General features: G+C 48.8%; 2 protein-coding genes across 3 annotated transcripts; one reads left to right on the top strand and one right to left on the bottom strand.

The window, feature by feature from the left end:
• The first annotated feature begins 35 nt into the window (after positions 1-35).
• TM9SF4 (transmembrane 9 superfamily member 4) lies at positions 36-15,890 on the top strand. Its single transcript, XM_058851049.1, has 18 exons — positions 36-285; positions 5,255-5,368; positions 6,838-6,937; positions 7,293-7,461; positions 7,541-7,670; positions 8,059-8,182; positions 8,999-9,117; positions 9,230-9,341; positions 9,736-9,806; positions 10,223-10,355; positions 10,846-10,927; positions 11,019-11,094; positions 11,433-11,516; positions 11,699-11,874; positions 12,205-12,268; positions 12,824-12,943; positions 13,453-13,542; positions 13,864-15,890. The coding sequence occupies exons 1-18, from the start codon at positions 196-198 to the stop codon at positions 14,011-14,013; spliced, it is 2,004 nt and encodes a 667-aa protein (XP_058707032.1). The 5' UTR covers positions 36-195; the 3' UTR covers positions 14,014-15,890.
• On the bottom strand, positions 15,715-27,965 carry PLAGL2 (PLAG1 like zinc finger 2). 2 transcript variants are annotated; one of them, XM_058851051.1, is made up of 4 exons: positions 27,891-27,965; positions 27,330-27,439; positions 25,536-25,931; positions 15,715-24,739 (listed from the first exon to the last, which is right to left on the bottom strand). In XM_058851051.1, exons 3-4 carry the CDS (start codon positions 25,796-25,798, stop codon positions 23,518-23,520), a joined length of 1,485 nt encoding a protein of 494 aa, XP_058707034.1. In that variant the 5' UTR covers positions 25,799-25,931; positions 27,330-27,439; positions 27,891-27,965; the 3' UTR covers positions 15,715-23,517. The 2 variants fall into 2 exon arrangements, with proteins under 2 accessions (XP_058707034.1, XP_058707035.1); XM_058851052.1 differs by having other exon boundaries at positions 27,330-27,435; positions 27,891-27,944.
• Positions 27,966-27,971: the final 6 nt, after the last annotated feature.

A 27,971-nucleotide genomic window follows, 5' to 3' on the forward strand; every position in this document is an offset into this window, starting at 1 on the left:
CAAAAATGGCGGTGCGGGCCGCCCCTTCGCCAGCCGGCTTCGTGGGGCCGAAAACCCGCTGGGGACCGGAGCGGAGACCCCCGCCCTACCCCGCCCGGCAGGAGGGCTGGGCTGATCCGGGGCTAAGCTGGGCCCGGCCCCGGCAGAGCGGAGCGCGGCCGCCCGGCACGGTCCCGCCCGGCCGGCACGGTCGCCATGGCGATCGGCCCCGCAGCCAACCGCGCGCCGCTTCCGGTGACGTCAGCGCCGACACGTGGATCCAAGATGGCGGCGTCGGGGGCGATGGTGAGTGCGGCGGGGCCCGGCCCGGCCCCGCGTCCCGCCCGCTGTCCCGCGGCTCGGCCCGGCCGCGGCCCCTGCGCGGGGCTCGGGGCGGGGGCTCCACTCGGGCCTGCACCGCTCTGGGAGGGATGCCGGCCTGGCCCCTGGCCGGAGGAGGCTCCCCGGTCCCGCGCGGGGCCTTGCAGCTGCCCCGCGTCTCCCGGCGGTGTCACCTATGGCGGGCAGAGCTCGGGCCGCCGCTCCGTGCCCAGGGGCCCAGCGGAGCCCAGCGCGTTCCTGTCCCGCCTGCCTCGCGCTCCCTCGGCAGCAAAGTTGGCTCCCTTTCTGCGGTTCACGGCGTTGTGTGGGCAGGAGGGGCCGGGCGGGGGGTTCGGAGCGCTGTGGGTTGTAGGAAGCACCGACATTTCCTTTTGCCTTCCGAGGTGTCAGCCTGGGCCCGGTGCTGGTGCTGAGCACGGAGGCTGTTGCTCTGTGTGTGGTTTTCACAAATGTTTGGTGGTGGTTGCCGCGTCCGGGTTTGAGCAGCTTCACCTTCCCGCGTCGCAGCATCCCTGTTATTCCCATTGAATTGTTCCTTGAATCCTCGGAGAACTGAAGGTGTTCCTGGTGAGCATCAGTGCTACCTCGCAGAGGAGAAAACAGGCTGCTGAGACATTTGTTATCTGCCTTGAGGTCTTGTAGCAGTAAAACGGATTTCCTCTTTGCATTCATAGCAGGGTATTTTTATGGCAGTGCATTGCAGGAATAGCGGTATGGGTAAAGGATGTGTGCTGATACAAAGGTCGCTGCTGGCCGGGCTGAGAGGTGACTCACAGAGAGACTGGGAAGGGATTGGGAGAGCCGAGGTTTTCCTTTAATTTGCTTTAAGCATCTTCATATTCTGCTGGCTTTCCCCCAGGCAGGGAGGAAGGAGTGCTCAGCTGACTTTGAGAGCTGGGGATGGTCCTACTCGGAATTTCCTCGTGGCTCTGTTGTTCGAAGGGCAGAGAGCCGGGAGCTCTCCTGGTGTCAAAGGTGCTCTGAAGTCAATGTGAATGCAGCACTTGGCTCCTTCTGAAGAGCTCCCGGTGGCTCCTCCAGTGCAGGGTGAGCAGGGCAGGGGTGTAATAAAGATGAGCATATCCAGACAGTTGTCAGGATCATCCAAGGAGGCAGCCCTTGGAAAAGGGGATGAGTGTAAGGGTGCCATTAGCACTGTTTGTACTGCCAGTGTGCCTGAGGGCAGAATGAAGGTTACATGTGTCAGAGAGCTTGTTGGTTTTTTCCCCTCCCACAGAGTAGTGGGTTCCAGCTTTCCTCCCTTTCTGTCACCATATTAAAAAGGTTTCAGTAAGTGGAATGGAACAGGAGAGCTCTGTGAATCCATTTGAACAAATGGCTCTTTACAGGTTGTTTTCCCTGTTTTTCTTCAAAGCTATCTTTGAAAATTAACAGCTCTTGATTATGGCTCTTTGATGTCCTTGTTGCCCTTCTCTGCCAAAAAGAGATGAGGCAGTTAATGATATCCATCACTGTCACTTCCTACTTCCTTTTTGTCTCTTTGAACAAATACTGTCTTCTGTTCTTCAGTTCCTGTGTGGACGGTGAAACTCTTAAGACCTAAACCAGCCCTGCTACAGCACCAGCTCAGTTTAGATGCTTGAAATTGCTGCTGCTTGAGGATTTCTTCAAGTTGTTTACAGTAACCTGGACAGAGATGTCCTGGGTGCACATGGCCAGGCCATGGACCCTCTGGAGCACGCATGAGCTGTTGCAGAGTGCTCCTGGGAGCAGCTGCTGTTTTCCCTTTCCCTTAAATAAATACTGGAGGTCAGACTGGCAGTGGTAGCTGGAGGGACCACGAGCCCTAGGGAGGGACAAGTGTGGTAATAACTGGATGTTTCAGGGCCTCTTCATGCTGAGCCAGACTGGGATTTGGAGAACAAGTCCTCTGTTTTGGTTGCATGGTTTGTGAACCTTCTGTGAATTCACAGAAAACGGCAACGTTTTTATAAGTCTTTATTAATGGGATAACCTCTGGGTTGTCTGCAGACCCCAAAACTAGTGGTAATTATCCAAAAGGCCCTTCTTGGAGAAGGTTTATGTGTGAACTTTTGATCTGAGGGACAGGATTGGGTGATCATGCTCCTGCAGTTACTTCATTTATTTAGATCATATTCTCCTAAGAAAGGGTGTCTCTGCATGTCTGCATATAGGAAAATAATCAGGCTTAGGCAATCTGAACTATTTTTGCCTACTTGCAGCTGGGTTTTTCTCAGTCGAGTTGTGCATATTTGTTGTGCTACTTATTGCACCATTACATGATTTCCTGACACCTCAGATGCAAGATTGTAATTTGAGGGGGTTTTGTGCATGTTTTTGAAATGTAAATATTTGGAAAAGGCTGTGAAGCTGTGTGTCCTGTTTGCTCGAAGCCTGGGCCTTGCCAGGGCTGTGACTGAACCAAAACTGGGCTCCCTCCTCGAAGCTCTAACCTGGCATAGGAGAGAACTCAGCTTGCAGGCATCCCCCGTGTGAGATGATCACCTGGCCAGGCTATGAGTTACAGAGATGTTCTGGGTGGTGTCCATGTTGCAGTTTCTAAGCTGCTGCCTTCATTTGGAGATGAAGCATGTTTGTCAGTATAAGAGCAAAGGTCCTGATGAGAAAGGCCTCTGGCCTCAGCTTCCCTGTGCTCTGCCAGCTCAGGAACCTGCGCTGGGCATTTCCTTCATGTTTTGCTTCCAAAGTTTCCTCCACCTGTTGCATAGAAGCTTCCCCATTTCTTGCTACCAACTGTTCTTTCTTGGCAAGGCTTTAGAGTCACCCTCTTGTCTTTCCTGTTGCCTGGTGCTGCCTGAGTCATCCTCATCTGTATGCAAAGACAGCCTGATTTCTGCCAAAATTATCATCAAAAATTTCATCTTCTGCATGCTCATGTGTCTCCTGAGTGTCTGCCAAAGTTCTGTCCTGGTCTTGTCACCTCCTAGCCTGCTGGGGCAAGGGTGGCAGTGGTGTGATTTTGGGTTTTGAGTAGCATTGTGTAGGTCTGTCATTTCAGTGACAAATGTTGCTGGCTGCTCTGGAGTGCAGTGTGGGACAAGAATCCAGATTCCTTCCAGTGCTTCCCCTGTCCAGGAGACCTTTTCCTACTCTGCAGAGAGCCACTGAGCACTTCCTTTAAAGATTGGAAAGGCAAAATTTGGTGTAGCACAGAAAATAAGCCCCATGTTCCCTCAAGGCAGATCACTATTGAATGTCAGGCAGTTTTAGCAGGAGCGTTTCCAAGCTGGGGCTTTATGCCTGCTCCAAGTGTATTTGGCTGTGCTTAGAATAGATCTGAAAATCCCCTTTGTAAGCAAAAAAATCACACAATCACAGAGTGGTTTGGGTTGGCAGGGTCCTTAAAGCTCATCTTGTTCCACCCCACTGCTATGGGCAGGGACACCTTCCACTATCCCAGGCTGCTCCAAACCCCATCCAGCCTGGTCTTGAGCAATTCCAGGGATGGGGCAGCTGCATCTTCTCTCAACAGCCTGTGCCAATGCCTCACCATCCTCACAGGGAAGAATTTCTTCCAAATATACTATCTAACCCTACTCTGTCATTTTAAAGTTGTTCCCCCTTGTCCTGTACTCCATGGTCTTGTAAATAGTCTCTCTCAATTTTTCTTGTAGGCTCCCTTCAGGTACTGGAAGGCCACATGTATCTGATGATTCAGTATTGCTATTTTCTCTAGGTGCCTAGCATTTGCATCTTAAATACATTTTAGACTTTCAACCCCCTGATAGCTCTACCTTTTTTTTTTTTTTCATCCTGCTCAATTCCACTAATTCTGGATGCTCCGGTTTGCCCTCACAATTGTCTGGGCCAAACACAGATTTTATTTTATTTTTTAAATTTATTATTTTTTCTCCCCCAACCTGAGGAAGGATCCCCATGATAGAGGTGCTGTGTTCCCTCTGGTGCTGTCAGTCAGACTGACTGATGCTGCTGAGGACACACAGGAACAGTGGGGATTTGGTTTCTTACTTCGGCAGCATTAGCTCAAGAGTTGTCCCAAACCAGGTTTTGTGTGGCTTTCCAGTAGTGCCATACACACAGGGAGTTCAGGAGAAGGGGCTGAAGTTAGTAGTGCTGTGAGATTATACCAGAGCTGTTGTCCTAATCCAGGCAAGCTGCTGCTGGCTAATACTCTAAATCTTGATTTTCATTGCTCAGCCTTCCTGCTCGTGCTTGAGCTGGGTTACCTGAGGTAATGGGAGGGGCTGAGGAGCAGCAAGGTGTGTTAAATAAAGGGTTTGCTGTGTCTGTGTTAGGGTCTGGGTTCTCCTGGAGAGATTCTCCTGGAGTTGATTGAACCTTGCAGCCTGACTTGTCACCCTGCTCCCTATAAAAGGGGTGAAGAAGTTTTTGCCATGTTACTGAGCTGTGTTGTGGTCTGGAGGGGTGAAGAAAGCAGAGTGGAGCAGGAGGGAGTGGTGATGGGACCATCCCTGTGGGTGCAGTTACTGGTGTCACACCTGACTCCACGGTAACTACTCTTCTGCAGGTAGTGTCTATGAGCATCCATCTGTATTCAGCTCCAGGGTAAGTGCTGCTGTGCAGAGCTGACACACATCCACTGCCAGGGCTACAGCCCTCTTCTCTACTAATCCATGGAGTTTTCTAAAACAGGGAGCTCAGTGGGGGCAAGCAGAAAAGCTTGCTCAATGCCCCATGGTGCAGATAAAAATGGCATTTTTCTTGTGGTTGAGCAAAGCCAAAGTTTTCCTAATTGCAGATGGAGAGGCAGAGACACACTGAGTGGAAAGTGACTTGGTGAGGGTCACAAGCAGAACAGCTTTTGTGAATTTAATTGAATTTAATTTCTGTTTAATCACCTGGCTGCGCAGCCTTTCTAATGTGTGGGATGAACATTTCCAGTGTTGTTGCCCATCTCTAATGTTCCAGTGTTTCTGTTGTATTTTACTGTTCCTTCTCCTTTTTGCAGGAAAGGCTGAGATATGTGCTGGGCCTGCTGTTGTTGCTACACAGCACAGACTCGTTCTATGTACCTGGGGTGGCTCCCATCAACTTCCACCGCAATGATCCTGTAGAAATAAAGGTAGGATAAACTCAGTGCTGTTAGTCTGGTGGGTTTGGGTTTTTTTTGTCTTTTGGGTTTTTTTCTTTTTTACACCATAGCAGCTAAGAGGGGCTGGAAACTTAAATTTGGGGATCCTGTTGTTGCTAAAATTTTGCATTCAGATATTTCCTCTGTTTCACAAGATTCAGGCCCCAACATGATTCCTGTTCTTGCTTCTGATCTCTTCTACCAAATTCCTTCAGCAGTTGCACCAAAATCCTCAAGATGTTACTCTGTTTGGGAAAAGGGTCCCTTTCTCACTGTGGCTTTGAAGTGAATTTAATTTCTCCAGTATTATGCTGACTCTAAAAGTGTTTACACAGTGTTCCTTTGGGTGGAAGGTGAATAAGGTCTGAATCAGATCTCAATACCCAGTTTGCTCATGTTGTGCCTTCAGGGAAATCCATGAAAAGCTCTTCCCAAGTGGAGGTGTTTGTTCTTGAACCTTGCAGATCTTTCAGCCCAGCCTTGCTGAGAGCTGTTCTGTGCAGTGTTGCTGGTACTCAGTGACAGAGCTGCTGCACCTATCCACAAGGAAGCCAGGCTTTATCTTCAGACCTCAGTGATTTATAGCCCATTTAATTTATTTTTCTAAAGCTGTGGCCTCTGTCTCAGCAAATCCAGCACCCTTGGGGCTGCTGAGGTTGGCTGGTCCCATGTGAAGCAGGGCACAGTTTTCTCTTTGGCCACAGACTGCCAGACTTAGGCTATTTTTAAGCAAATGAGACTTGTCTGTGGCTACAGTAAGCTTCCCAGAAGAAGAAGGTTTTGGAATAGCTGTTCTCAAAGGGATTTCAGGAGCCAAATGCTTCCTCAAGTGCTTAGGCAAGTCAGTGTGTTTGCCAGCACTCTTCCAATAAACAAGCTTGGCTGTGTTACAAAACACTTCTTTTTTCCAGAGCAACTGTGGTCTTGGCTGTTGTGGTATGTGTCTGCACTTCCCTTGTACCCTGTGATTTGTGGAAACTCTCCAGGAATGTTTGTAGTTGGTCATCTTGTCTTCCCAGACTGATGGCTCTCTGGCTTTTCTTGCAGAGATTAAAATTGCTGAACTCTTCATAGCACTGGAGGCCAGACCTCTAGGTCCAGTGGGATATGAATTTTTGTTTGAGGAAATCTTGTATGAAATGTGACTCTTGAATCTCTGTTGAACTCTTTGTTGTTTCTTAAAACTCCATTGAGACATAAATTTGTGAAACCATCATGTTTTGTTCTTTGAGTGTTTCTCTGTGAATGAATTGCTACTGGAAGTCTCTCAGGAACATCTGTCTCTGTTACTATTTTTAATAGTAGTAGTAATAGTAGTAGTAATAGTAGTAGTACCACCTCCTGGAAGTGATTTTTATGGAAGGTGTCTTGAAGTAAGCATCAGCTACAGGATGATGATGCTGAGAGGAGAGGAGTTCTGGAGTTCTTTCCTGGGGATAATCCTTCCATTCTTCCTGCAGGCTGTGAAGCTGACGAGCTCTCGGACCCAGCTGCCATATGAATACTACTCACTGCCCTTCTGCCAGCCCAGCAAGATCACGTACAAGGCTGAGAACCTCGGTGTGTACCTGTGTGGGGGGTGTTTACAGGGGTAAAAGCAATTACAAGTGTCACTTCTGTTGAGCTGAGAGAACCTGCTTCTCCTGATTCACGGTGTGCTGGCTGTCTGCAAAGGGCAGTGTCCATGTGTTGGACAGAGGAAGTGCTTGTCTTGAAGGAGAGCATGTAACCTGCTTCATAAGCAGGGCTGGATACTTCCAACACAGTGGCTATACTGACTTGCAATCTTATCCTTACACCTGGGGTAGCAAAGGAGACCTGCTGTGGTCCCTCCAGCTGCACAGTGCCTAGCAGCAGGATCAGCAGCAGGAAGCCTGGCAGTCTCCAACCCTGCCTGTGTTTTCCTGTTTTCCAGGTGAGGTTCTTCGAGGGGACCGAATTGTAAATACACCTTTCCAGGTTTCCATGAATGTGGAGAAGAAATGTGAAGTTCTGTGCAACTTTCCCAACAAGCCAGTCACTCTGACAGTGGAGCAGAGCAAGCTCATCGCTGAGCGCATCAGGGAGGATTACTACGTCCACCTGTGAGTCACCTCGAGCACGGGTTTGTGTTGGGGGAATTTGGTGCTGTGGACAAATTTGATCTGAAATCTGTGTTTTCAGCATTGCTGATAACCTCCCTGTGGCAACACGGCTGGAGTTTTATTCCAATCGTGAGGAAGAGGAGAAGAAGAAGGAGAAGGATGTGCAGTTTGAGCATGGATATAGGCTTGGCTTTATGGACGGTAACAAGGTAGAGAATTGAGGTGCTGTGTGAGGGTGCCTGGAGGAGATCTGGGTGTCTGCTAGAGGTCTGCTAGAGGGTGTCAGAATTGGGAATGCAACCAAAGGGTTTAGTAATGGAAATATGAGAGAGGGGTCTCTTTTGGGCAGAAGAGGGTGATGCTGGAAAGGTGGGAAAGCCAGGAGTCCTTGCTTTTATTCACTGTGTAACTTTGGTCAGGCTGATGCAGTGGTTTCCCCTCAGCAGAGCAAAAGCACTGCCCCCAACACTGGCTGGTCTCTGGTGTTGGAGCCTTTCGTTTTCCCTCACTTGAAGCTGTTTTCTGCAGTTGTTGCTTCTCAGCTTTGCCTCTTCCTCCCATGGAGTGCTGATGTTTTATTTTATGTCACTCTTTCAGTTCTACCTGCACAACCACCTCTCCTTCATCCTTTACTACCACAGAGAGGATGTGGAAGAGAGCCAGGAGCACACCTACAGGGTGGTGCGCTTTGAGGTGATTCCCCAAAGCATTAAACTAGAAGGTAAGAGACTCTTGAGGAGGGGAGCAGGGGGGAAGAATCTCTTGTATGGACAAAAGTCAGATGCCACTGATGTATCAGGGTGCCAATTATTGCTTCACAGGGCACAGAAATGAGTCTAAAAGAATAAGAAACTGTTTTGTTTTTAAGGAAGTACCAAAAATACAGACATATCCATGAATTGCAATCCATGGAAAATCAATTCCTGTAAAAAGATCCGAGTCTGAGGTTTTGGGGTTGGATTTTTTTGCACTGTGTCATCTGGTATGAGGCATGTCTGGCATTCTAGCTCTTGCTGTGGCACAGATCTCCCTGACTGGGACACTTTGTGCTGGTTCAGAGACACACAGGATGTTTGGAACTGTTCTGGGGAATTGAAATTTAACAATAATAGTTAGGGGATAACACTCCTACCTCAGTGAACCCAGTGGAAAAGGGTGTCTAGAGGGGCAGTTGTTCATGGTGTGGATCACCCCATGCAGCTCCCCTCTGGCAGAGCAGGCATGGCTCCAGAGGTCTTGTTTCTCACCATATCATGTGGAGTAGAGGATTTGTTCATGCTCCAGATCCTTGGCTTCAGAACCTCTGGCTTTTATCCTTCCAGTTAAGGAGAGCCCTGTGCATAGCTTTCCTGAAAGTTTGTTAATGGTGCTCCACTGCTGGTCAGGAGAATAGTTTTGCAAACTGCAGAGCAGGTGAGCAAGGAAAGAGTGCTTCCCCACCTGGAAGTACTGCAGCCCAATGCCCTCAGGGTGATGCTCCACGGGAGAGGTGGTGTCTGAGGGAAGGGCTCACTGTGTGCCATGCTTTCCCTTACAGACTTGAAGGCTGATGAGAAGAGCATGTGCACCCTGCCTGAAGCCACGGGCTCTGCCCCTCAGGAAATAGATCCTACTAAAGAGAACCAGTTACTCTTCACCTACTCTGTGCACTGGGAGGTGAGGAAGTACTGGGGAGCTGGCTGGCAGTGATGCTCCAAGTGTCTGTCAGTGGAGTTGTGGAAGACATTGGGAATGTACTGGTGTGAGAAAAACTCTCCTGTTCTTTCAGGAAAGTGACATTAAGTGGGCTTCCCGCTGGGACACCTACCTGACCATGAGTGACGTGCAGATCCACTGGTTTTCTATCATTAACTCGGTTGTGGTTGTCTTTTTCCTTTCAGGTGAGTGGATGTATGGGGAGAGGAAGGCTTTACCATTATCTGCAAGGAATTTTCTTTAAGCCTTAGCTGCAGGTGGCTTGAGGAGGATGTGGCCACCTCTGAACCTGGTCAGAAGGAGCAGGAAACCAATTTAAAGCCTCCCAGTTCAAGCAGTGTCCTGTGGGGTCAGGCAGTTACCAGCGGGTATAAAAACCCACAAGAAAGCCACAGTGCCCCATTTCTGCTGGAATACTGCCTTTCCTGCTCTTTGGGGTTTTGTTTCTGTCTTTGCTGATGACTCAATAACTCCTCTCCCAGCCAGAACAGTGTGTTGGTGGGAGCCATGTAGTTGCACAGCATGAGAGCAGCACAGCCGTGTGGGAGCCTCTGAGCTGAACTCTGTGCTTGTTTTCAGGGATTCTCAGCATGATCATCATCCGGACTCTGCGGAAGGACATTGCCAACTACAACAAAGAAGATGACATTGTGTGTGTTTGTTCCTTGGGCTGGGATTAGAGGGAGGGAATCACAGGCCAGGAGGGATCCAGTGTGCAGATTTGGGTGTATTGTCTCTTCCCTTGCCCCTGATTTAATTTGAACCCTCGTCATGGTGGGGGGGCCAGTTGTGTTGTGCTGTCACACACCTTCTTCTACCTGAACAATCACATACCAGTTCAGGTATCTTCAGACCTAAGCAATGACTGCAGACCCCCTGTAAATGTATGCCCTGGCACCAGCAATTCAGGTCTCAGCCCAAGAGGAAAGAAGTTTCCTGGCTAGACTGGAGAAATTCAGTAGAAAAACTGGATCCAGGGAAGTTAACCTCTTAGGCTGGCTGTGGTAGGACCTTATTTCCACTGGGACATCACATCTAAATAACCTTTTTTCTGTTGTTGCTACAGGAAGATACCATGGAGGAATCTGGTTGGAAACTTGTGCATGGAGATGTCTTCAGGCCTCCACAGTACCCTATGATCCTCAGCTCTCTCCTGGGTTCTGGAATTCAGCTCTTCTGTATGATCCTGATTGTCATCTGTAAGTGGCATGTGTTGCACAGGGTGGCTGTAATATGAATGATGCTTGAGGATGTTTGACTTCACCCTGTGCTCACCTTATCTGGAGTGAGGCCCGTGAAGCTGCTTCCTGTTGCCATCAGCCTGGGCTCAGCACTGCAGAGTTGCTGGATGACATTGCCCAGCTGAAGGCAGCTTTGTATTTGCTTTGCCAAGCTGTGAGCCCTGGCTGATAGTGGGCTGGAAGACTTGCACAGGTGTGCCTTGCCTGCTGAGCTGCACCTGCTCCCACCCCTGGGGAAGCTGAGGCTGAAGCATGGTCTGTAGCTGAGATCAAAGCTGTGCTTTCCTCTCTGCCCGGTGCTGGAGGCTGTGGATGTGTGATGCTGTAAAGGAAATCAGGCCTGTGCAGAGATTGCAGGCAGCTGTGGGCTGCAGATGGGACAGGCCCCTGTCCTCCAGCTGCTGCAGCACATGTCCCTCAGAGCTGCTGTTCCTTTTTCCCTCTGCAGTTGTTGCTATGCTGGGGATGCTGTCGCCTTCGAGCCGGGGCGCGCTGATGACAACTGCCTGCTTCCTCTTCATGTTCATGGGGTAGGTGCCTCCATGGCTTCCCCCCTGTGCTGTCCTGCCTCTCCCCAGCAACAACAGCTAATTTTCGTTGTCTTGGCTTGTTTCTGTCCAGGGTTTTTGGTGGATTCTTTGCTGGCCGCTTATACCGGACTCTGAAAGGCCATCGATGGAAGAAGGGAGCTTTTTGTGTGAGTCTTGAATGTTCTGTGCTGTTTATCCAGATTTGCTGATGGCAAGATCTGTGGATAAGCTTCACACATTTGTGGTAGCTGGACAGAGTCTGGCTGTGCTGCACTTCTGCTGTGGATTCAGTCCTTGTAGCTGTACAGAATAGGCACCACCAGAGCACGTACTAGAGCAAAGAGGATTGTTCAAGATCCTCCCCACAGCTCAGCTCTGTGTCCTTGTCTTTTAGCAAAAGGGACACTTCTTCCATATGTGCCTTGTAGGAGGAGTGGACTCATTCCATAGGAACATCTGGCTGATGAGTCAGGTGCTCTCTCTTACACTGTGGCTCCTCTTTCAGACAGCAACGTTGTACCCAGGCGTTGTCTTCGGCATCTGCTTTGTCCTCAACTGCTTCATCTGGGGGAAACACTCCTCTGGTGCGGTAGGTGCCACCCTCAGCCTGGGGCCTGCTGGGTGGGAGAGGGTCACTGGGCTGATAGGGACTCACTTGGCTTCCCAGACCTTTCCAAGTGGGTGACTGGAGGGTTGGCTTGGCCGATGACATCAGTCCCTAGGGTAGGAGAGCTGTCAGCCTCACTTCTGTGGCTCTTGGTGTGATTCCAGGTGCCTTTCCCTACCATGGTGGCCTTGCTCTGCATGTGGTTTGGGATCTCCTTGCCCTTGGTCTACCTGGGTTACTACTTTGGATTTCGCAAGCAGCCCTATGACAATCCTGTACGGACAAATCAGATTCCCAGGCAGATCCCGGAGCAGAGGTGGTATATGAACAAATTTGTGGGGTGAGTGATGAGTGTCTGGGAAATACGGTGAGTTAAGCCCCCTCTCCTCGGTCCCCTTGGGTTGCTGAGTGTCACCTTCTGCTGCTCTCTGGACATGGACAGATGGCAGATCAGGTTTCTTGAGACAACATCAATAGTTTGGATGTTATATGAGGGGTACTTGTAGCCATGGTACATGCTCAACAGTGGGAACAGCTGTGACATTGCCTCTGAAATTTAGTAACCTGGAAATGTAGAGCCTTTGCTTGGAGTGTTCTGTGTGGTTACAAGAATTTTTAATGTCCAGACAGTTTTATTGTGCTGCTTATGGTTTTTGTTTCTGCTCTCCAGGATCCTCATGGCTGGTATTCTGCCTTTTGGAGCCATGTTCATCGAACTGTTCTTCATTTTTAGTGTAAGCATTTAACCCACTTTCCTGCTCAATAGGATTCCTTTCATGCCAAAGCTTTTGAAAGGGAGGGCACTTCCACTGGAGCAGTCTCCTATTCCTGTATTCTCTGAAAGGGGTAATTGGTTTCTTCCAGGCCATTCAGTAGTTTCCAGAGCGAGCTATGGGGCTCTCCTGGTGGTTTGAACCATTGTGGTAAAGAAAAAATTTACTGTAACATTACATCAAGAAGGGGTCTTGGTCTTGAGACAGTCACTGTTGTGCTGCTGCCCATTTTTCACCTTGTATGGATGGGGAAAATTTTGCTTCCCCAGAACAAGCAATTCCATTGCTTGTGAGATGCAGGGGAATGAACAAGCTACCTCAGAGCTGTCCATGTGCACCTTTTTCCAACCTGAATCTTTTGAAGTGACATTGTGAAACACATTAAATCTGTGGTTTCATCTAGGTGAGGCTGAGGGGCTCCTCATTTTCCTCTGGCTGGCTGCCAGAAGTTAATCCCACATTCAGTGATTGATCACAGTAACCTGGAAACAAATTCCTGCTGTGTGTTTATTTCAGGCAATCTGGGAGAACCAGTTCTATTACCTTTTTGGCTTCCTCTTCCTGGTGTTTATAATTCTGGTGGTATCCTGCTCCCAGATCAGCATTGTCATGGTGTATTTCCAGCTCTGTGCTGAGGTAAGATTTCCATGTTTGTAATTTGGGTAGCTGAGGGTACTTGCTCCTGGAAAAACACAGATCACATTATTGCTGCTCAGCAAAGATTAGTGTGGCCCAGCTTCACAGCTGTGATTGTTCCAAATGTCTCTTCACTCTAAAGGGAATTAAAGCTCCTTGATTATTTGTTAGGCTGGGAACTGTGGTTTCATACCAGGAATTTTGCTGGACACAGGGTGTTTTCAGCTGTTCCCAAACTGTTCTATTCCATCCACATACAAAACAAAATGCAGGGCCAAAGGTGAGCCATGTCCTTGGGCAGCAGGTGCTTTGAGCCTGACTGTCAGCATCACATCTCTTGATTTGGAAACACTTTTGTGACAAAAAAAGCCCCCCAGTCCCAAATTGTGGATTTCCTTTGAAGGAAGATGGGTGGTGTTCTCCCTGTCCTGGAATGGTCACAGCTTCCCTGAGGCAGTGCCTGGAGAGAAGAAGGTCCAGGGGGATAATGAGGCTCTTTATCCTCTCAGGATTACCGCTGGTGGTGGAGGACCTTCCTGGTGTCCGGAGGATCTGCCTTCTATGTACTGATCTATGCTGTCTTCTACTTTGTGAACAAGGTATTCCTCCTGGGTGAAAGTGCCATGTTTTTGGGGGTGACTGTGGGATTTGGGAAAGGAAATGGTGGGCCTGCTGAGTCCTAGTCTGCCCATGCCAGCCCAAGGCAGTGCTGACAGCCCTTCCAAACAGGAGAGAGGGGTGTGCCCCAGGATTTGTGCAGAACAACATTCCCTGACCGCACCTCAAAGGGGATCTCGCTTCAGCTGGACAAAAATGAAAGTTTTCCTCCCTTTGCCAGAGCTCCCCTCGCAGAGGGCACTGGTTGGTTTGTTGCCTCTGTGCTTTATTTTGCTGATTTTTTTCATCCTCTTCTGTTTCAGCTGGATATTGTTGAGTTCATTCCCTCCTTACTGTACTTTGGCTACACTGCCCTCATGGTTCTGTCCTTCTGGCTCCTGACGGGCACCATTGGTTTCTACGCAGCCTACATGTTTGTGCGGAAGATCTACGCTGCCGTGAAAATCGACTGAAGCTGGAATCCCCCCAGCAGGAATCAGACACCTCTGAACATGTGTCCTCCCAGGAGGGACAGGGACATCTTCTCCCAGCTCTTTTTAAGGAAACAAAAATCCAGTGGGAGAGTCACAAGAGAAATAATTAACTCCTCGATTTGGAATGTAACTTTGGCACAGTGTACATGGATTCTGGGCTACTTCTGTGGGGAAAAGGGGTCTGTAGATACCTTACATTTTAACTTTATTATCCTGTTCCATAATTGAGGGAGTTTTTTAGCAGAGAAATATCCCTCTGTATAAGTAAACCCCCTTTTTGCTAATCCATCCTTTTTTTTATGTTGATGATGAACGGATTTGAGACAGCAGTGGAAACACTTGTGAAAACGTTTTCTTCCAGCCCCTGGGGTGCTCTAGGATTCAGGGAGACTCTTCAGACAAGTATCAGACTGGGTTTTTCTCCTGCCTTCGTGTCTGCACAGAAGAGGGAGCTTGACTATGGCAGAATAACCAGAGCCTAAAGGCTCACCCAGCGGGAGTCCGGCGCACTCCGATCACCGAAGTCCCGGCTTCGGCTTGTTTACAATTTGCTGGAGGTGCCATTCAGAGCCTGGGAAGTGCAATTTCACCTGAGAGAGCTTGAGCAACCTTTGGCATCGCTCCTCCCTCCATCCAGCCTCGGACAGCACAGGCCACTGTGGGAGGGTGGGATTGCCTCTCCAGAAGGCAGGAAAAAACGTCCTGGTGGAAGTGATGTGGTTGTGCTGGAATACAGGACTGGAAGGATGCGCGAGGTAACTACAAGAGTTTGCTCTGTCAATAGCTCTGCTCTGGATGAGTGAGGAATCAGGGCAGGCTCCTTCCTGGGAATGCCACTGGGATCCTGCAGAGATGGCTGTGGTGCCGTGGTGTTAGTGCCAAGTGATGTGAGGCAGTGTTGGGCCCGAGCTGCCCGAGGGCTGTGCAGACCATCTGAAGGGGCTGGCACAGGCAGGTGGCCCCGTGAGCTGTCCCATGGCTGGGAGCGGGGCTCTCTTGCTGGCCCTGTGCTCTGGCTGCCCTTGCTGCTCTCTGCTCCTCCTCTGAAATTCTCTACCTCCAGGGAACAGGAAAAGTGTACACCCAATAGCTGTATTTTGTTCTTCTCCACAAAAAACAGTCCAAGCTCTCCTGGATAGCTGACATGGGCTCTTCTTTCCCCATGGCTTGATGCCTGAATCAGCCTGTGGGAAGCTCTTTTCAAAAGAGGTTAAAGTTGGGTTGTGGGTTGTTTGTTTTTGTTTTTTTTCATTTTGGTCACTTCAGTGATGTTTATCAGTGAAAAGGTTCCATGTTGCAGTGAAGGCTCCCTTCATCCCCAGATTCACTGGATTCAGCCAGGACTACAGAGGAGAGGTTTATTTTAGTGAGTTCTGTGAAATTTTTTCTTCTTGGAGTAAGGTCTTCCAATGATCAGCTGCCACAGGTCACATCATTCCAACCCAAAACTGTCCAAAGCCCTCCTTGCTCCCAGAGAGGGCTTTGGGGCCTTTTTAAACCCCAATTGCCGTAAGTTTCCACCAGGTCCATGCAAGGGCCTGTGTCCCTTCCTATTGGTCCTGCCCATCATGCCAGAGTCTAATCAGCCAGGAATCATGGATGCAAAAAGGGAGGAGGGGATGTGTGAGCCAGCTGTGCTGTGGAGTCCTGTGTCAGTTCTGATTTGAGGTCCCTCTGAGATTTTTGTTGATTTTTTTTTTCTTTTTTTTTTCTTCTGCCCCTGCCCCAGTGGAGAGGCTCAGCCAGCATTGATTCCTCTCCCTTCCTTGAAGTGTTTTCTCTGTATTCTTTGTAATTTTTAATTAATGTATGTATTCTTTGTGTCCTATTGTAAATAAATCTGCCATTGTCCTGTCTTCCTGCTCTCTTGGGTTCTCCTAAGCCACTTCTGGAGAATTTCTTTTTGTAGCACTTGGCCTGTTCGACACCCATGTGGTCTGTGATGTGTGGCTTCAGCCAGAAGCAGAGCTTGGAATACTCTGGTTTTCTTTGTTATATTTTCCTCCTGGCAAACTAAGTTTCTCCCACTGTGGCATGCCCTGAATGCTGACATATATTGTAATTATGCCACCAGTTGAGGTTGATCTGCTGATGCTGTGCTGCTGGGTAAGATCACTTGAGCAACTCGTGTCTTGTGTGAGACACGTTTGATGTTTGGCATTGATGGGCAGAGCAGCAGAACTGTTGGATGGCAGTGCTGGGCAGTGCTTTAGAGCAGCAGAGGGAGAGGATGGCTTGGAAGGGAGCTGCCATTCCTTCCTTTGAGTGAGAGTTTGAGGAGTGCTGCTGCTGCAGAAGCTGAGCCCCCAGCTTTGGCTTCCAGCTCCATTTGCTTCCCAGAGCTTGTGTGTTTCTCCTGGGGGGTGTGTGGCAGGAGATCAATGAGCCTCTGCTGGAATGCTGGGTGAGGGAGGCAGAGTAAATTCCCTTTTCCTGAGATGGTTTGCCCAGCAGAGCAATGGATGTGATTCCCCCAGGTTACAGAGCCCAGTGTTGGGGGCTGCTGAGTGCCTGTGAGACCAGAGCTGGCAAATACTTAAATCAAAACTCAGAAATCATCAGAATAATCCCTTCTCCCTTTAAAAAGGCAAAGGAAGCTTCAGCTCCACCACCAGGACAATCTATGCTGAACTTATTTCTCATTTTTGGCAGATGAGTGAATTCATGTTCTGTGACAGTCCTCAGCACCAGGGGAAAGCTGCTGAGAAAAGGGCACGTTTTAATGGTGGCTGAATTAGAAATGAAAAGTAGAACTGAAAACTAGATCATTCTCAGACAAGCACCTATTACTGATCATGGCTGTCAGCTTTTAATCCCTGTTCTGAAGGAGAATCCCAAGAGGGCCCTGTGTGCTTTGCACTGTTTCATCTTCAAATGCTGCTGGTGCCTGCAGCCAGTTGTAGCTTAAGCTGAGGTTTGGTCCTGGTTTTCCTGCCTGTGGGAAGCAGAGCATGTCAGAGTTATTTGTGAGGGGGAGTGGGCTGGACTTGTCTGAAGTGCTGCTACATGGGCTGGAAATTTTAGTGAAACCAAGCGACCAGAACTTTCTGTCTAATAAACATCATTCTCCTTGACAGGGGATAATGGTGTCTGCTGTGGCTGCCTCCCCAGTGGGGTGCTGGGTTTTTTCTTGTGGGTTTAATTCTTTGCTTGGAAGAAATTTAAAAACCTCTGTGGCTTCATGTAGGGAACTGTGTCTTTGACCTGCCTTATGAGTCTGTCTTGTCTTAATCCAACCAAAACCCAAACTCCCCTCTATGAAGACACCTGGGGTAGATCATCCAAATGCTTTTAATAAACAACTTCATTATAAAAGATGCTTTCAATTTGAACTTCATTTTGCAAAAGCTAATTTTAGTGATGAACCATACATTTCCTAATGGCACTTAATTACAATTTAAAAACCTTGTTTACAGCCCCCAAAATACTCCATTAAAAGAGGTTATTCACTCTGTGTAAAAGTGCTAGAAAGTTTGTTTTTAGAAAACCAGTAGAGCTTTAACAATGGGAAGTTTCTGGCTTTGGCAGCTGTAGCTGCAGGGAGGGAGGTTGGGCACGAGGCCTGTCCAGAACCAGCACAAGAAGGGACAGTGTGAATGGCAGCCCTGGGGAGGGGCACTGTGGCTTTCCCCATCCCCTCCCATGGCTAATCCCAAACCCTTCACCTTCCAAAGGGATGTTTACAGGCTCCTGTGGGCGATGGCAGAGCTTGTGCTGGGAGAGGGTTTTTGGCATGACTTGTGGCTGCAAAGGCCACTCAGTAGCTTTTCTTCCAGCAGCAGTTCTGGAGCTTGGCTGCTCCCAGGGGTTCTACGGGTTCTTTTTTGTCCTTCTTGTAGCCACCCCGGGTCTCAAGAGTACATCAGCAGACAGATCTGTGTTCTTCAATATCCTCTTTTAAGGAAAACACTCATTCAAATGTTACAAAACAGTCTTTCTAAAAGTTGCCCTAGATATCAGGACTCACTAGAGTGGGAAAGCTCCACAAAGCATCAACGCTGAGGCACTCAGTAGGTGAGAAGAACTCAAACTCCAGAGAGGCTTCTAGCAGGATTTCTGGGATGTGTTGCAGCGTGCAGGTATCTGCACCCTTGTGTTGCACCCTGAAGTGGGTTGTGCTGCTGGGGGCTGTGAGCAAAGCTCGTGTGTTGCCTTCAAGCACAAGACACTGACTACAGAGGGAGAAGGGCTGCAGGCAGGTCCCTGGCCTGTTCACCTGGACACTCAGCCAGCCTGGCCTGTCCCAGGTGTTGGAGGCTGTCCCTGTCCACTCAGCACATTCCATGCTAGAGCTGGTTATCCCCTTGCACAGTAGTTCAAAACAAAGACACAAAAGTGAGGGATGGTTGGTTTGTAACAAGACACTTCAATGTTGACGATTCTTCCCCCAGCTGAAGAGCTGACCTATTTATAGTAATAAAAAAAATAATTCCAAATTCCCTGGTTATCTTTTGCAATGCTTTTAACTTTCCTTGTCACTGTGATCTGATACAGAGAAGCTCCCTGTGTCATGTATGCTCTATTTTCATGCTGGTATTTAGACACTGGTGGAAAGGACCACACAAGCCTGGCTTCAGCCACAAGTACAGACTGAGGAAGGTGCTTCAGGCTCCTGCAGCCCACCTGTGCACATGGAAATAAAATATATTTTGAACAAGAAAGCCAAGCTCATCTCCTGGTGTGGATTTGTGAGAAGCAGAATGTGATCTGTTTTCTGGTCTCATTTCTGAACACCAGTTCCATTTTTGCTCGACTTGTTTGCGTGCCAGTCTGAAGTGTTAAGTGATATTTGGCCTGTGGGAAGATGTAGAACTGGCTCCAGGTAAAGATTGCAAACTGTACCCCAGGAGAAAACTCCTCACCTGCAGCCACAAGAGTAGATGAAACGTGTAGGATTCCCAGAGGATCCCAATTATCCACTAGAAGGAAGCAAGGCCATCACTGGGAATAGCCAGAGGTGAGCCTGATGTGAGTGTGCATGGATTGTGCAGCAGGGACAACAGAACCTGAGAGGTGGTGGGGAATAGGAATAGTGATCCTGTAAGGCAGCTGGATCAGTGGTAATAGCATCTTCCTGGCAGCTTCCAGCTGCTTTCCAAGAGAGGCTCAGTATGGCTGTGGCATGTTATGGTACACAGGCATGGAAAGGATGAGAGGTGCCAGAACTGAGGATTGGGGTGAAAACAATCTGGGCTTCCCAGATCCAGCAGACCAGACTAAACAAAACCACCTTCTCCCTACCACACAGGATGGGATTCACAGCTTCAGGTGGCAGCTTCCATCTCTAGGAACTGGGAAAAATACAAGAAATAAGTTACGGAAAAGACAAAAATTCTGGATGAGGATGGAAACCTGAAGTGGTTCTGTTCGAGCCATTCATTTAATTCACTGTTCAGTGGCAGAATAGCTCTAGGGCTTGGGCAGGCAATTAACTAAAAATAGTCACCAGAGGGAGAATTCAGTCAGCCTGACTAACTGGGATTAGAGGATAAGCAAGAAGGTAGTGTGATGGGAAGCACCTCTTTGAAGATTTATTTCTGGAAATTTTAATTGCAGGCAGCAGAAAATGCTCTGTGGGGTTGTTCTACCCAGAGAGCAAAGGTGGTGCAATGGTAAAGAAAGGAAAAGGGGATTTTTTCAGTGAACTGCAGGAAATCTTTCCAGCAGCTGCTGTTCACCTGTCAGCAAGGAAGGAATTAAAGAACAAAGAGCTGAGCTCAACAAAAGTACTGAAATCATCAATCTACCTGAGGTGAATAAAGGATTCCAGTTGAAGTGACACCATTTTTCAACACAGGCTAAAGAGCAGCAATGTTGTGAGACAGAGAACGGGGTCTGTCACAACACAGTGTGTGGGTATTCTGTCATGTGAAATTCAGTGGAAGCAAATGCAAGGTAACATGTTGTTCCTTCCTACAAATGGATTTTGAGTGAGCTGTAATCCCAAGGGGAAAAAGATCTTCAGCCTTTCACAGGGTTCTGGCAATCTGAGCTTGAAAGGATGGGCAAGGGTTAACCCTCTGCTGCCAGGGAGTGGCTTGGCTGTTTATTAGTTCTTATTTCTAGGGGGACATTAAGTCCTTGGCTTTCTGAGAATCCAGGGTCTGATTTATAAAGGCTGGCAAGTTCATGTCCTGTCCTTTTGCTGACTGGAGGTCTATGGGTTCATATCTTAGCTGACTGCACTGTTCCTATTGCTTTGGACACCCCCCAAGACAGCCAATTTAAAACATTCCTTTATTTAACTAAACCCTCGTGAACGTGTGTGCTGTAGTTGCTGCCCTTGGGCTCAGTCTGGTGCAACCTTCCTGGTAAAGGTGTGCCAGAACAGAGGGATCACAGTGGAATGGTTTACTGGGCTCTGCCTGCCTGACTCACAGCCATGTCCTGGACCTGCAGCCCCTAACTCATGGTCCAAAACAAAAATCAAACCCAAACTCTTTCTGGGGATTTTTTTTTTTTTTTTTTTTATACCACATATCCAGCACAGCCCTGCACATACAGCACAGAACAGACTGTAGCCTGTGCTGCAGCAATCCCCCTCCCAGCGTGCCAAGGTTACCCCTGTGCCTTACCTCCAGCTGCATCAGCAGGAGCTGGGCTAAGCTGACTTCCACTGACTTGCCTAAGAGCTTCGTACATATGTCCTAGTGGACTGGGCTTCCCAAGTGCTGTAAGCTTGGATGCTTGAAGTACTTTCTTATAAACAGGTAAAAATTGTTCACTATAATTTGTTCTGTGAATTGCACACTTGCTATTTCAAATGGAATTAGTCTCGTTAGTTTTAGACTGACTGGTAAAATATTTTCAGATTACAAGCTGTTGTGCTAGAGGAACTTTGAGTCCATTTTCCTGTGCAAACACCTGGAATCAGCTCAAATGCTGCCTCTGACCACACTGCCCTTGCTGGGTTAGATTTTCCTTCCATTGACAAAGGTTACTGCAGTTCTCCTTGTTAAAGTAGCTGTGGAAAGCAAATCACACATGCAAATCATAGCAAAATGAATTCCATTTATTCTTTGACAGACTACTGGTAGGAAAAAGATGCCTGACTCTAAGTTTAGCTACCACTGCTAAAGGAATTCCAGTGATGACATCTGTTCAGAGTACAATGCAGGCAGGAAGCAAGAAAGCTGAATGTTCTGTGGTGGGAGAAGGTGTGTGATGGCATTGCATAAATCTGATAATCCTCACTGGCAGTCAGTGATCAGTTCTGACCATTTATTTCTCAAAAAATAATAATCCTCTCAACTGAAGACAGGGATAAGGCTTGCATATAATTGATAACAGTGTGAAACTCTTTAATTTGCAAAGAGCAAAGCAATAGAAGACAGGCCTGAGGTATTCAATGCTGGTAAACAGACTGGCTGCAATGCCCTGTTTACCTTTGCTAGGTTAGAGAACAAGAAGGCACTCGTTGGACTTGGAAAGGCAACATTTTCCAGTGGAGAAAAGGAAAAAGTACTGCATTCAACTCGGGGAGATCATTGCCACAGGATATTGCTGAGGTAAATAAATCTTATATTACATTTTGATACAAAAGTCTCATTTGCAGCATTGCTGGCTAACCTAAAACAACCGATCTATGTTCTGGAGAATCAATGGATTGCTAAAGAGTCATTCTGGGAAGAATTACTAAGCTAAATTAAAAATAAAATTCTGGAGTAAAATGGAAGGGGGACAAGCCTGTAACCAAAAGAGGCACAGCTGATGTCACGCAGTGGGATCATGGCTCAGCAGGAAGGAATCTGCATCAACTGAGGTGGATGTGCTCTGGGGAGACAAGGGAGGACAGCATCTGGCTTCACCCAAGGAGCTGAGTTAACAGAGCAGAGGTAGATTTTGCATTTCCTAAATTTACGGAGAATATTGACAGATTTCCTGGTTTATATTGGCCTACAATGGTTCCTCCATGCTGAGGTATGAAGATCTGCCTGTCCATAGTCATTAACATGCACCAGTGCAGGGAGAGCTCCGTATGTCCCCATCTGCGGCCTAAGTGCCCAGGAAAACAGGAGCAGGAGACAATACAGGTGCTAAATGACACCAGCAGCTGGCTGCCACTTCCCAGTATAACCCTTCTGCCCTGGCAGGTAGACAGCCCATGGAAGAGTTTAAGAGGTAGGGCAGGGAGCAAGGGAAGCAGGACTTTAATTTCAGGAGACCAGTGGAACCAAAACCAAAGTGACAAGTTGACTGCAGGCCTCAAACCTCAGCATTTGTTAGAACTATTGGTGCTGGGAGAAATGCTTCAAATACACTGACAGTGTGCACAAGAAGCTGGGACCAATTTTTCCTTGATTCTTGGGTGTTACCACCATTGAGGTTAAAATATACCTTTGAAACTGCTTCTTGGACAAGCCAAAAAGGGTGCTGACCTCAATGAATGGCCATGGTTAAAAAACCCCAAACCCAAGAAACTCATACTCTGTTCCTCATCCCAAGGGAACCCATGGAGCAGGGCCTGCAGCCTGTTCTCACGCCTGGTATGCCAGTGCTCGATGTCCCGAGCTCCTCATCCAGCTCTCTCACATGCTTTGGTTTCCAGATCTGTTTGCCTGGGGGACATATTTAAAAGGGCTCTGTCCATACACTGCACACCAAGCTAAGCTGTGAGAGCTGCTCCATCCCCTTCACTCGGGATAGCTAGCAAGAAACGGCAGGAAGCTGCTGCCTACAGGGGCAGAGGCTGAAGTGGTCCAAAAGCAGTGTATTTCCCCATGGGGGAAGAACATGATAAGTGAAGAGAAATCAGTGCAACCTGACTTCGTTGTGTAAACAGTGTTCTAGCTACACCAGAGATGAACCCAGTGTATTCTGGTGCCTCCTATTTTTGCAATGGCAGAAACAGATTTGTGTTGTGTAAACAATGTTCACCATAATGAGTTTATCCTAATGGCTACAAAGAGGTGACGCTGAATTCACTATGTAAACGGGCTTGTTGCTTAACACTGATGTGGAGCAAGCTGTGTTGGGTGATGGGATGAGAGGTAGCAGGGAAGGACAGCCTCTTCCCCATTGGCTTCATACAGAGCGGTATCATGACTTCTTCTTCATGTGGAGGTGTGGCTGGTTTGTCAGAATTGCGGTGTGGCAACACGAAATGGAAGCTGGACTCTTCAAAAGTTTAGCCCAGGATGAAAGAGTCTCAACTCCTTCTGAGGGACAGTCCCTTCCCAGAGAGGAACATAGCTCCAGCATTCTCAGGGAAGGTCAGTGCTAAGCGCGGCTCCTGATTCACAGATTAAAAATTAGATAAAATATATCCAGTCTATCAGCTGAAATCTTCCGCTGTACAGGACTGGGACTCACACAGGATATCGGCTGTTCCAGTCTACAAGTGCTCCCTCCAAGATCAGAAACCTCCTGTCTGACCCAGCTCTGCCAGAGCTTTCACACCCCCAAGGAAGGAAGAGTTGTGCGTTTTTAAGGCTCTCCACAAAAGGGTGACTGAAAGATCTGTTCTCCAGTGCTATTTCCAGCTTATTGGAATGCCTGGTGGAACCGTGGCAGCGTGGTTGTGCTCAAGCTGGAGGTGAAGACGGGGGGCAATGAATGAAGGGGCCCAAAGTTCAGTGAGGCCCCGGCTCCGGGAGACTCTTGAGGTTGATGTTGCAAAGTGGTGAGCAGTGGCTGCGCCTCCCCCTGTGAGTAGCCCATGACCAATCCCCCTGATGAGACAGGTGGATTGCAAGGAGGAAGATTTAGGGGGAGGAAGCCAAGAAGATGAGAAAAGTCCATGTTAGCAGCACAGAGAGCCTCTGAGAGGTTAGCAGGGCTCTTGGAAAGCAAAGCCTCATCCAGGGCAGGTGGCTGAGGCGAAGAGGACTGAGGATCACCAGATGAGAGAGACAGGCTGCCAGGGAAGTCTGACAAAAAGCTGTCCACCTCTACTTTGGGTAGCTTCTCAGGCAAATATGAGGTAGATCCAAGCTGATACTTTGGAGGAGGTTGCGATGGGGAGGAGATGGGAGAAGAAGACTCCAGAGGATAGCTCATTCCCATTGGAAGAGAATTAGGAACCAAAGAATGGGGCATCCCTGAGCTTGGCATGGTTTGGAGATGTGTGCTGTACATGCCCACAGGCAGCATGCCAGGGAAACTCTTACCACCCATCATGTCTCTGGATGCCATACACAGGACAGGACTCAGCTCTTCCTTCACTGCCACAGAGGAGCTGCAGCTGAGCAGACCCAACATGTCCACTGGCTCCGTCTTAATCTTCAGCAGTTCCTGGGAGTGGCTTTTCTTCATGTGCCTGGTCAGGTGGTCTTTCCTCCCAAACCTCTGAGCACAGTACTGGCACAAGAAGTCCTTCCGCCCCGTGTGCACTACCAGGTGTCTCCGCACGTCTTTCCGGGTGTAGAAGCGCCGATCGCAGTGGTCACACGGATGCTTCTTTTCCTTCGCCCCGCCTGAAGCCCGCCTGGAATGAGCTTTGAGGTGCTCCAGCAGGACCTGGGTGCTCTCAAAGGTCTGGAGGCACACCTTGCAGCTGAGGTCACCGCTGGCAGCTGCATGCATGGCCAGGTGTCGCCTGAAGCCCAGTTTGGTGTTGTAGTTCTTGCCACACTCGGGACAGTGCAGGGCCTCCTTGTTGGGATCGTGGGTCTGCAGGTGGTTCCGAAGGTGATCCTTCCGGTGAAACATCTTCTCGCAGTACATGCACTGGTGAGGCTTCTGAGCAGAGTGCGTGGCCATATGCCTTAGGTGAGAAAAGCAGGAAAGGTCAGACAAACATCCAGCCCCTGAGGGAACACATGCTAGTTTTCCAAAATTTTCCTTGTGTCCTACACTTTATGCCACAAAAATCCCAGATGGCATTTTATCTCCACTGAGCAAGGAGCACAGGAGCACAATGCTTCAGGCAAAACCTACAGTCTGTCCCAGCAGCTGTCTCTCCTCAGCTCCTGCTCTCTGCTGAGGCTGCCAAAGAAAACCTCCCTAGTTTGTGACATTAGGAGAAAACTTCAGTTCATCAGGAGGGTCAGGCTGTGCCCAAGTCTGCTGACAGCCACTGTGGTCTGATTTCACCTTGGTATGTCATACTCTCCCACACTGTGGTTCATCTGATTTCAAGTTCTCAGCCATGACTGTTTAATTATTTAGTGTTGTACTTTACTACATAAACGGGAACTCTACTTCCCCATACTGGAGCAAAAGCTGCCATGGAATTATCCCTGTGATTAGAGACAAGACTTATGAATGCAAACACTATTCTTGCTTTTTTTTTTTTAATCTATGAACTTCACTTTCTGTTCCTATTTCCTCCGCAGTGAAACAGAAAACACCTCAAGCTCAGGACACAGCATTAGCTGAAGTTCTCTGGAAGGTGCCTAAAGAGATGCCAAGTATGGTAATGTCTGGGACTCAACAGCTTTGCAAGGTAAAAGGGCATTTCCCCTCCTCCAGCTTCTCAGAAATTCAAGCAAAGACACACAAGGGAGGGGGTTTCCCCTCTCTCCTGGCACTGCTGGGCAGAGGCACTTGCAGATACCTACCTATAGAGCTTGTACTTGGAGGCAAAAGCCTTGCCACAGTGCAGCTGGGGGCAGTTGTAGGGCCTCTGCTCCGAATGGGAAAGTGTGTGAGTTCTCAGCTTGTCCACGTGAGGGAAGGAGGGCTCTGATAGTTCACACTGGCATTTTCCCTGACTTTCGGTCTCTTCACCTCTTGGTCGGGGGACTAATTTCCAGCCTGTCTCTTCCTCCTCCTGCTTTGCATCTTGAATCCAGTTGGGAACACTGGGAAAAAATGCCGTCATGGCAGGTCTAGTAGAACATGGCCATGTCAAGCAGAACTCGAGCCCGTGGGCGTCTCGCTGTGATGTTGTCCCAGTGCCGTTTTCTGTTGGAGCCCCCTGTGACCAAACTGCTTTAACAGCAAAACTTCTTCATCTGCAATCACAGAAGGCTGGTGTTAAGACACTGCATCCTTCACCCACGTACACAATGAATATGTGAAGATGCATGTTCCCAGACATGGGGAACTCCAATCAACAATATTTTTCTCTTTCCTGAATAAAATTATGTTAAACTTTTTCTGAACTGCAATTTTTGCAGCTATTAAGAGCCAGTGTTACCTGTTGGATGTATTTTCTCCTGAAATATCATAAAAGGTGTCCATTTGTAGCTCTAAATACCTTTCCCTGTGTGTTTTGCAGATCACTTCTCATACAGTTTTTCATATTCTCACTTGTTCTTGGTCTCTGCTTAAAAGGAATTCCCTCAGAGATTCTCTGAGAAACCAAGGTTCTCTTGCATTTCTTTTTCCCATCCTTTCTGCTACCAACCTAGTGCACTGGGCAAGACCATCTCCAGAGTGAATCAATCTGAACCCCCACATGTGGCTGAACAGGGCTGAGGAATTATCGTCAACACCACACCTTTTTCTGGAAGGCAACGGATGCTGCTCCTCTTCAGGGTGGGATTACTCACTGTATTTTCATTTTTCGATTGTGAGGCAGATTCTGCCTCTCTGGATCAGCAAGTTTTCTACTGTAATGAGCAATTTTTAACTTTTTTTTTTTACTTTGACACTCTCATCCATTAATAATGGAAGCTCAGACTGTTTCCTGTTCAACAGAATACACCTCCTGTAAGCTCTTCTGGCTTTCATGTTGACGAGGTTCTACATTAATCTCCCTTAGCAGGCTTTTCTTGAGTTGTGTGCTGGTGAAGTAAAATGTTTTTATAGGTTTCTACCGCCAGCTCGACTGGTAAACGGTCAGCTGAAATAAAACCGATCTCTTTCACTCAATTTGGCTGCCTGAGAAACTCTTCTTAAAATAGCATCAAACTCTCACTCCATGATTGCTTCAGAGGAGGAACTTCCTGCTGCACATTAACATGAGTGTGAGTTGTGGGCAGGATGTGCAACTGCGAGGGAACAAACCAACCCCCAAGAAAGTGCTCAAGGAACGTTATGAAGAGCTGAATTAACAATTGCTGTGACTGCACCATCACCCCAAATACCACGGATGGTTCCCTCAAGGTGGAAAACACTAAGAAAGAGGATCACTCCAAGAAAACATGTCACTGTGGGCTTTGGGAATGCCTGTTAAGAACAAAACTTGGTTTTATGCAGGCTAAATTTACGTGGTCAGAGAAGAACAATAAAGGACCAGAACTGCTGAGGTGCCACTTTGGGACAAACCAGCGTGATGTGACAGCTGCTCTGACCCCTCAGGGTGCAGGAAGCCTGTGGTTTAGAGCAGTCTGTCTTTCTGGGTGCTAAAAGCATGAATATTTCACCTCTCTATGAAATACATCCCAGAAAAGATGAGTGTTCTCTACCTCTTGCTCCAGAGCTGTGCAGGTGTCCCGGGAGTCTCCACCACTTTCACCAGGGAGCTGCTCCTTTCCCTCCGAAAAAGCCCGGCCATCTGGGCCAGTTTCAAAGCTACCTGGAAGAAGACGAGAGTTTGAATTTTGACGTTTTTAATAGTAAGGTGCATAAACGATCACACTGGAATATTAGGGAATTCAGAGGTGCTGTTGCAACCGCTTGCAAACGGCGGAGGTGCCGGGGGGTGGCCGCGAGGGGCAACTCGCTCCTCCCTCCGGTACCTCCGCCGTGTGCCTCGGAAGCCAGCCGGGAGACCCCCACCCCCGAGAGCGCTCCGTGGATCATGCAGCCCCGGTGGAGCGGGATCACACATCCCGCCCCCCGCTCCGCAGCCCTGAGGGGAGGGAGGCGGGCCCGGCCTACGCCCCCCCCTCCGCCCCGCATCCTCCTCCTCCTCCTCACACGCCTCCCCTGTCCCCTGAGGGGACCCCGCCACCGAGGGGAGGGTACGGCCGTGCCACCGCCCCTCGCTGCGGTGCCGCCCCCCTCCCTCGCCCCCCCGCGCTCACCCCGTTCCCCCGGGCCCCGCCAAGCGCGGCTCCGGTCCCGGCCCCGGCGGCGCCATTGCGCGGGGCCTTGTGGGAGTGACG

The sequence above is a fragment of the Poecile atricapillus genome, chromosome 15, assembly GCF_030490865.1.
Source record: "Poecile atricapillus isolate bPoeAtr1 chromosome 15, bPoeAtr1.hap1, whole genome shotgun sequence".
Classification (NCBI taxonomy): Eukaryota; Metazoa; Chordata; class Aves; order Passeriformes; family Paridae; genus Poecile; species Poecile atricapillus.